Here is a 9,426-nt window from a genome sequence, read left to right as displayed (position 1 = left end):
ACTTCAAAAACAATACAGTTATCTCTATTCTAATGCAAAACAAGTAAATAATTCAATTTCAAACATTATTTTATTGTAAAATTTTCAGTGTTATCTTCTTTGGTCCTTAATCCATTTAACATTATAGTTATGCTTGGGTGTAAACATAAACACTGGGCGTTTTCTAGGTTCTTTGCCGCCTCAAAAATGTAATAAAATTTGATTAATAGAATATTTCTAGGGGCAACATGTGTGTTTTTTTGTTTATTATTGTAGAACTTACATGTCAACACATTCTGCAATTCAAAATGTTGGCTTCCTTAGTTACAGACAAGGAGATTCAGAGTTCTGCACTTTCTGTCATCCAATTAGAAACAATTTCAAGTTATTTTCAAATGCATAGTTGATAAATGGCTCCGTTGCTGTAATAATGCGTAAACGAAAAAAATAAAAAATTAGCGTACAGTAAAAATGTTGATTTTTTAACCCCTCCCCCAAGTGAACATTTTGTACACTTTGGAAAATGGTTGACAATTATGGATGACCCCTTACCAACAAATTCTTGAAAATTGGTATCCCACAAATAAAAATGAATCCACAATAGATGATATGAAAAAGCTTCCATTCTCATTTTTATTTCAGTTTATATTCAGATCCATATATATTTAAAAACAGTAGCTTCATGAAAAAAATAAAATCCTTTTTACTAGCAAGTAAGTCCATGTTTTGAATGCATACAATAGAAATGAGAAGATGTGGTATGATTGTCAATGATACAACTTTCCATCCAAGTCACAATGTGTTTAAAGTAAACAGTTATAGGTCAAAGCCTTCAACACAGAGCCTTGGCTCACACTGAACAGCAAGCTATAAAGGGCCGCAAAATGACTAGTGTAATACAATTTAATCAGAAAAAACAAAAGTCTAATATATATATATATATATACATATATAAATGTCGAGAAATGAGAAACACTTATTAACCACATCAACAAACTGTAACAACCACTGAACAACAGGATCGGGACTTGGGACAGGTGGAAACAAATGAAGTTGGTTTAAGTCTTTATTAAGGGCATACGATACAGTTACAGGGGAGGTAATGATGTTGCTAACGTAAATTGTTGTTTTCACAATGTCAAACTATGACTTATCAGGAAAAGAATCAGTTTTCGGCAGATTTTTATCATTCAAACTGATTTATACTGAAAACGAGTTTTTTAAAATGCCATTTGGTTTGATTACGCGAGAAGATTATTTATGCCAATTTTCATGAAAACGTAAATAGTGCAATTTTTTTAAATTTGATAAATGATGATTTTTTCTACATTCATGAACATTTGATAAATATGCGTCATTTCTGAATAAAAAATGTTTAAATTTTTCAAATATTTATAAAATACAGAAATTACAAATTATTTAACAAAAAACAATTTGTGTTTATCTTTTAAAACAAAAAAGTTATGGTTTTCTTTGGAAAGGGAAAATAAGGCCACAAATCCGAATTTTGAGCAAATATACAAAAGTAGCACATGAAGGTATGTTTTTTATTACATTTTTGATTTAATCAGGTAGAAAATAGTCTATATGGAAATTTGTAAAGTGTATAAACATGTAAATACGGGATCAAAACTATCGTATGCCCTTAATACCTTGAAATATTAATTCTCTTTTATGTAATAATGATACAATTGTGAATGAAAATTGGCAATGTGTCAAATTGACAAGAACCTGACCAGAGAGCAGAAAACAGCCCAAAGTTACCCATGGATCTTCAACATGGTTAAAACACTGCGGCCTGAGTTAGGTTTCTGCTGGTCCCTAAAAATAGTAACATTCTATAAGTACTGGCAGTTACTGAAAGCTAGTTCAAAGTCAATTATTACTAATAAGAAATAAAAATCCTGTTTTACCAAGACATCAGTCAAAAACAATCAAGTTGTTGGGTTGATGTTTCATTAACATTTACATCATATCTTCTTTATCTCAATATACCTCACAGTACTTCATCATCAAATTTTAGTATCAGCATTTTCTAGTTGTTCAAAAATACTTCATTGTAATTTATCATTAGAGTCAACACTTATAGGAATATATCAGAGGCTACAGTATAATATTTTAAATAAACTACAATATTTTTTTTTATAGTGATGAGAGCAATAAGTATAGATTTGGCAGGACATATATATTCCAAATTTTTTATATTGTACCTTGAAAATATATGCCTAGATAATAACTTTATAATGGTTTACATTTTTTTTGTAAAACTTTAAAGGCGTTTGTCCGGTAAGTGCTGATTTTTTGCCTCAAATTTCAGGTTCATCTATCGAAAGTTTTTTGACACTTTTTAAACACTGAAGTGTCTATTTCAATTGATTCGATTAGTTTATGTGAAAGATTTTAACTGATTTAGTCATTTAGTCTGATTCAAGCTTAAATATAAAAAATCTATCAAATATGCTAAAAAATGTCACTTTTCAGATGGTTTTTGTCAAAAATGAAAGTGGCAACATCCGTGTTCATCCTCAACTTTTATATATGTTTTGTATTATCATCAAATACAAATTACATTTCAATATTATGAATGAACATGAATGCGGCCACTTTCATTTTAGACAGAAACTGTCTAAAAATTGACCAAAATGCTAATATTTTAAAGATTTCAGTAATTAAGCGTGACTCAATGATGCTAGAATGCGATATTTGTGCATTGTATTGTCAAAAACAGCTCCTTTTATGTAGCAGAAGCATTTTACTTTCCAAAATAGAGTGTAAAGATTTCATTTTCACAATTTTCTAAAACTGCTATATTTTGGGGCCAAAAAGGGGGCTTACTGAACACTCCTTTATGAAAGATTATAGCTTTATGCAACATGTTTAGAATGTGTTTCTTATTTACATTAACATCTTGATATGGTAACTTCATATATCCTGTTCTCCTTGGTTGTGTTGCCTTTTGTTCTGGTACATCCTATGTATAGTTGTCCTGTTGGAGAGAATGCAAGAGAATACGGTAGCATTATGTTTATGTTACTTGTATTATAATAAGTAATGAGCAGGCCAGCATTGTTTAAGATATGAAGTGTGTCCGTATTTATGTCAGCAACAATTACATTGTCTCTAGGGGTTGTTACTATGTCTGTTGGATAGAATTGTCTGCCTTTGTTGATCTCTGTATCTCCCGTGTAGATATTAATTAAAGCTCCATCCTGTCCTAACACTTCTACTCTGCCTCCTTTGTCACTTACACGATCCACCACATGAATATTCCCATTACTAGTATGTGTTATACTCCAAGGATAGGTGAATATAGGTTGTTTATGTTGATCATGTTCATACACACTTTCACATTCTCCATTCTGATCCATTAGCATTATAACTCTTCTACCTTGTTTAGGGAAGTCTTCATTGACACATCCTGCTAGAACTTTATTGTCCCTTGTGATATAGAAGTCTGTAGAACGGAATGGTGACACAATATATACTGTGTCTGAAAGTGTCCCTGTATTTTTACTGAATTGTTTTAATCTTGAATCCCCTGTAGAAACAAGTAGATTATTTGATTGAGTAATAGCCATGCCATAAACACTGATATTAAAGCTTGATAGTATGTTCAGTTTGGTTCCTTCAGGTTTTACTCTCTGTAATACTCCATCTGTTCCACTACTTATCCACAGAAAATCATCATTACTGTAAATCATACAACCTACTCGAAAAAGATCAGTCTGATATTGTTTGTTTATATTTATTTCTACAACAGTAGGTTGTCCTACATCTTTGATATTTTCTACCTGATGATCCTTGGCATTTTGGAATTCTGAACAGACTTCATCTCTGCAGTTATTGCACAATAAACTACCACAGTCTCACTCTGGACAATTCCATTTTATTGTTTGGTCAGTTTCATATACTCCACATCTGGTTAGGGATTGACTTCTTATAACAGACTTAGAAAACGCCATTATTGTTGTTTATGAATGATGTTTTTTTTCTTCTTCCGGATCTGTATCTAAAGTAAACTTCATGTTATTTTTAGTTTAAACAATATGATCTTTGTAAGTAAAGGATTTGGTCGATCATGTAAACAATTATTATAGTCAAGGTTGTTAAATACTTAGAAGTGACTGGGACTATTATACTAATAGTAAAGTTAGTATAATAGTTTCAGGTAGTACATGGGTTTGATCTTCAAGCACTTTAGATATATTCATGAAAAAAATAAACACCTTTCTATGAATAAAAAAACTAAAAATAGTTAATCAATTTGATTTAGGAATTTTGTAATGTTTTTATTCATTCATCCCCGCTAATGCCTATATGAGTATCTGTTGATTTATCGTAAATTTATTTTGGTTCTGGGCTATTTTAACTCCTTAATTACTTGTTAGGTAATAAAGTAATATGTGTTGTTTTGTCATATATCTTTTGCTAAACAAGACATCATTTCATACAAATCTGTATCACAGACACTTTAAAAGTACAATATTTCAATATTGTTTTTTTCATTGTTTTCTTTGAATATTAATTTTTTTTTTGCGACAAACATAACACTGATTATTTTCTTGCCTTGTTTTAGGTGAATCTATTTACTCTGATACAATCTTTTGTTTTTTAGTTTAGCAAGTGAAATAAGGGGTTGTATCTATTGTTTGGTTGTGGTGGCATGAGCTTTAACTTATTTTAAAAAGTTTAATATTTCAGGTGGTAGAAGACATGGATCCTTCCTACTTTGTATATATAGATAGTTATGTGATGAAGTTTTCGTCTGTCACATGCCCATTGTCCTTGACCTCGTTTTCATAATTCAGTGACTGCTTGCAAAAAAAATTAAGAATTTAAGAATTCTTAATTTCTCCCTTAATATGAGTAATAGGATAGCTATGTTTGGTATGTGCATACCTTGCAATGTCCTAATGCCTGTCAGATAGTTTTCACTTGACCTCGACTTCATTTCATGGATCAGTGAACATGGTTAAGTTTTGGTGGTCAAGTCCATTTCCATGATACTATAAGCAATAGGTGTACTAAATTTGGTGTATGGAATGATTCTGAGGTGTACATGTCCAACTTCCAGATGGCATCTGACTTTGACCGCATTTTCACTGATCAGTGGTTATAGTTAAGTTTTTGAGCTTTGGTCCTTTTTTCTAATACTGTATGCAATAGGTCTACCATATTTGGTGTATGAAATGATTGTCAGATGTACATGTCTAACTGGTAGGTGTCATCTGACCTTGATATCATTTTCATGGTTCAGTGGTTAATTAAAGATTATCGTTGATCATCTCAACGAGATTGATTTTCTCGCTTGAGCTGGTACAGCGAAAGTGAGAAAAGCAATCGAGTTGAGATGACCAATGATAATCTATTTATCGCTATTTTACCTATGACAAGGTGTCAATTTCATGTCAATTTCGTTAGCAACCACGTGGCCTCCTTAGTTTCTAGTGATAATTATTCCATATCAAGCGAGAAGCATGATATGAAAATTATCACAAAAAAAGATCAAAAGAAAAATACACAAAATAGCGATAATGTAAGTTATTGTGTTTTTGGTCTGTTTTCTAATACTGTATGCTATATAATAAACTATATTTGGTGTATGAACATATTTTACGATGTACATGTCTGTTTGGCATGTTTTATTCGACCTGGACCTAATTTTTAGGTTCATTGCTCAATTTTTTTAGTCTGTTTTTCTTGTACTTTATAAAGCAATATGCCAACTATATGCTTGCAAGGTGTACATGTATTTCCAGTTTGGTTTATCTGACCTTGACCTCATTTTCTTGGATCTTGTTAAGCTTATGCGATAGTTGTAGTAAAGCTCTATATTTAGGACTATCAACATAAAATCAACGGTCAGTAAAGCAGAAGACATTTCAGTGTGTGCACTCTTGTTTTTTGATGATTTATGTAAGCAGTTTTAACTATACCTGAAGGCAAAGTTACCTTTAATATTGATATAACAAGTTGTTACAATGTACATGTACAAACAAATTAGGCTAGAATCGTGCTTTTTATGAATAGAAAATACATTGACCATATAAACTTTGCCTTTATGCAGACAATGACCTTATAATGTCTTTCTGTCAACAGGATTCATGTGACCTCACCCTCGATTTCAATTATCAAGGTTTAAGTTATGGCATACGGTCCATTTCTCAGATTCTATAAGCAGTAGGTCAACTATACCTGGTGTATTGAATGATTGTAAGGGTTGCAGGTCTGTCTGGCTGGTTTCAATAGACCTTTACCTCATAAATGGTTCATTGGTAAATGATAAGTTATTGTGTATTGGTCTGTTTTTTCAAATATATATAGCAATAGGTCAGCATTATTTCATGTAGGAATAATTGTAAGGAGTACATGTCTTTCTGGCCAGTATAATCTGACCTTGATTTCATCTTCATGGTTAAATTAGTCAAATATAAGTTTGTGTGTTTTGATCTGTTTTTTTTATAATTCCATAATCAATATGGCAACTATATTTGATGTATGTAATAAATGTGAGGTGTGCATGTCCGTCTTGACAGAATTTATCTAACCTTGACCTTATTGTCATTGATCTTTAAAAATGTTGAAGTATATGTGATAGTTGTAGTAATACCTTTTTTAAGACCAACATAATATCAATGGTCAGTAAAATAGTTGAGACATTTCAGTGTGTGCACTCTTGTTTTCAAAAACTGTTACCATGACCTCTGGATCAACAACTGAAAGAGTAATTTCATTGCTGTATACCTGTGTTCTTCTTACTGACTGGGGGAACCAGCAATAAAACTGTTACCATGACCTGAGAGAGTCATTTCATAGCTGTATACCTTTGTACTTCTTGCTGACTGGGAGAACCAGCAATAAAACTGTTACCATGACCTCTGAATCAATAATTAAGAGTCATTTCATACCTGTGTACTTTTTACTGACTAGGGGCACCAGCAGTAGAGACAGAATAACTATAACAATTCAAACACTCTGAGGCAGATATTTTTACAGTAAAATAAAATGAAAACAAAATTGCAAGAAATATTTTATTGACAAACACAACAACAGGTGGGATTTAACAGTTTGTAGAAGTATAAAGAATTAAACCATAATTCCTGCAGTTTCAATTAAAACAAAATCTATATTTTGGTTCTCATGTTAAAAACATTGGCAAGTTGACATTTCACAATATTAAAATGTGTATTCTTAACTTTAAGAATAAAGCATTAATGTTAACATTGGATTTGATTTTTTTTTATCACTTGCATTTTGCAGATTTGTAGTGAATTTTAACATCATTTGTGAGAGAGATTCAATATAAATTTTTGAAAAAAAATATTAACTTTACTTTGAAGATTCTCAAAGTTTTACTTGACACTGCAGGAATTATAATGAAAAAAGTATAAATGTAAGTAAAAAGTCATAATTGTTTTAAAGTATATTTGTTTCAAAAGATAAAAAAGGTGGGTAATGTTGTCCAGTTCAGAACTCAGAAAAAAAATTCAGTACACCTACTACTTGACAGTGAAAGAAAATATTATAATTTCTCTGTTTAAACAACTGAATGAAAATGTTTCTTGAGCCAGTTTTTCTCTCATTAATTTTTGTGTGTGTTTTTCAACATATTTAAAAATTTTAAAACAAAAACTTAACTAAGCAAATTGTTTGTTAGCTTTGCATTGAATGTAAATACAATACATATAAATGAGATTCAACTGAAAATCAGAACTGAGTGACTTGATTAAGTTCAGAAAAGAATACAGTAACAGATCACTATTTAAATAGAAATGAATCAAAAGAAAATGCATAAGTGTAAAAGATGTAAGAATTTGAGGCAACATAGGTCCTATAACATGCCTCTTTTCTGGCTAAAGTTCACAGATTTTAAGTTAGCAAACCTTTTTAAGCTTCTGAAACAAAGTTGTATTCAGAAATATTAAGTATAAAAAGTTTTTCACATTATGATTTTTTCATCAATAATCTTTAGTTTCTAGAAGATTTGAGGAAGGTATAATAAGTACGTTAGGGAGATTTTGATCACATGCTACATTTTATTCACCGCCAAACTTGGAATGTTAAAAATATTGTTCGCTTCACCCATATCACAGAAAAATCAATTTAAGATTAAAGGAAAGACTTGGAAGATCCCATGATGGATTAAAGTGTGCATTAAAATAAAAGATTTTATATTGTATTTGCATTTAAGAAAGTAATAAAAAAATTAAAGGAACCAAGATGTTACCTAACTAACATTTAACATATATTGCATGGATTATAAAAATATATCATGTTTTGAGTCTTACCCTGGTTCATAAATCTTAACCATCATTATTTTTCGCAAGACCAAATGAACTGGATTGTGAATTTACACCTGGTCAAAAAAGATTTTTACAGCATTTTTTGTAATTTTAACATTTTCATAATCCATGCTGCCAATACAGGTGATATGCCAAGTTCTGATGAGTTTTAGAAATTTTATATATTGTTAAACTTCACAAATTATCTAATTATAAATAAGAATTGGTCGACTATATTTTACTAAGTTAAATTGATATCGATTCAATCAATATATACCTTATTATTTCTTTTAATTATTTCATTATCACCTAGCTTTATTGAATATCAGTTTTTTTTTTTAAATTCTCCACAAAAAGCTTTTGCTATATATTTTCATCAAAACGTGGCTAGTTGAACAGATAAGACATATCATGCACATATTTATGCCTTTTTTTTTTGTCAATGGATGAACAAAAGAGTACATGATAATAGAAATTACATAAACTAGTGCATTTTATATTTTTGTCCCATTTTTTAAATCTTTGAGAATTTGGTATGAATACCATTAGTATATACCAACCCATTAAACTTAGTTGATACGTTACAACTAGTCCCTTATAATGGAATGCTAACATTAATTTTGGCTTCAATCTTCATAAAACAACTCAAGTTGAGGATTGTTTTCTGAATTATGAAAATTCTCTTACCTGGTAATTTCTTTAAATTCACTGCTTACATTTTGTACAAAAAACAGTTGACAAATTGAGATGTTTTATTGAAGATAGGGTTTAGGCCAATTTACAAATTTATACTACCTGCATAAATGTGATAATTCTTACAATTTGAACACTAATTTTCGTGTGTAATCTTTCAATCATTTGTGTATAAATGTAAATGTATAATTCATTGTGTAGTACTTTACAACTCAAAAAAAGAATGAGTATATAAAAAAATATAATAACAACCTCATATTGCACTAACAATGGAATTCTTTGATAAACTAGAGGCCCACATGGCCTTATGAGACAAGAACAAAACAATTTTGTTTGTAAAGAAAAGAGCAAATAATGATAATAATATAAAATTGAAAATGTTGTTAAAATATATTCTACAACCTATTCTTTCAGGTTGACATGGATTTCTAGTTAAGTTACAATTCATAATCAAAGTGTCAAAACCTTCATC

General features: G+C 30.2%; 1 protein-coding gene across 1 annotated transcript; it reads right to left on the bottom strand.

Annotated features, from left to right (window-relative positions):
* Positions 1 to 2,879: 2,879 nt before the first annotated feature.
* Positions 2,880 to 8,290, bottom strand: LOC134726527 (uncharacterized). Its single transcript, XM_063590932.1, has 3 exons — positions 8,268 to 8,290; positions 6,804 to 6,857; positions 2,880 to 3,813 (listed from the first exon to the last, which is right to left on the bottom strand). The coding sequence occupies exons 1-3, from the start codon at positions 8,288 to 8,290 to the stop codon at positions 2,880 to 2,882; spliced, it is 1,011 nt and encodes a 336-aa protein (XP_063447002.1).
* Positions 8,291 to 9,426: the final 1,136 nt, after the last annotated feature.

This window comes from Mytilus trossulus, chromosome 7, assembly GCF_036588685.1.
Source record: "Mytilus trossulus isolate FHL-02 chromosome 7, PNRI_Mtr1.1.1.hap1, whole genome shotgun sequence".
NCBI classification, from domain to species: Eukaryota; Metazoa; Mollusca; class Bivalvia; order Mytilida; family Mytilidae; genus Mytilus; species Mytilus trossulus.
The sequence above is the reverse complement of the archived record's forward strand: the minus strand, read 5'-3'. Positions and strand labels throughout refer to the sequence as shown.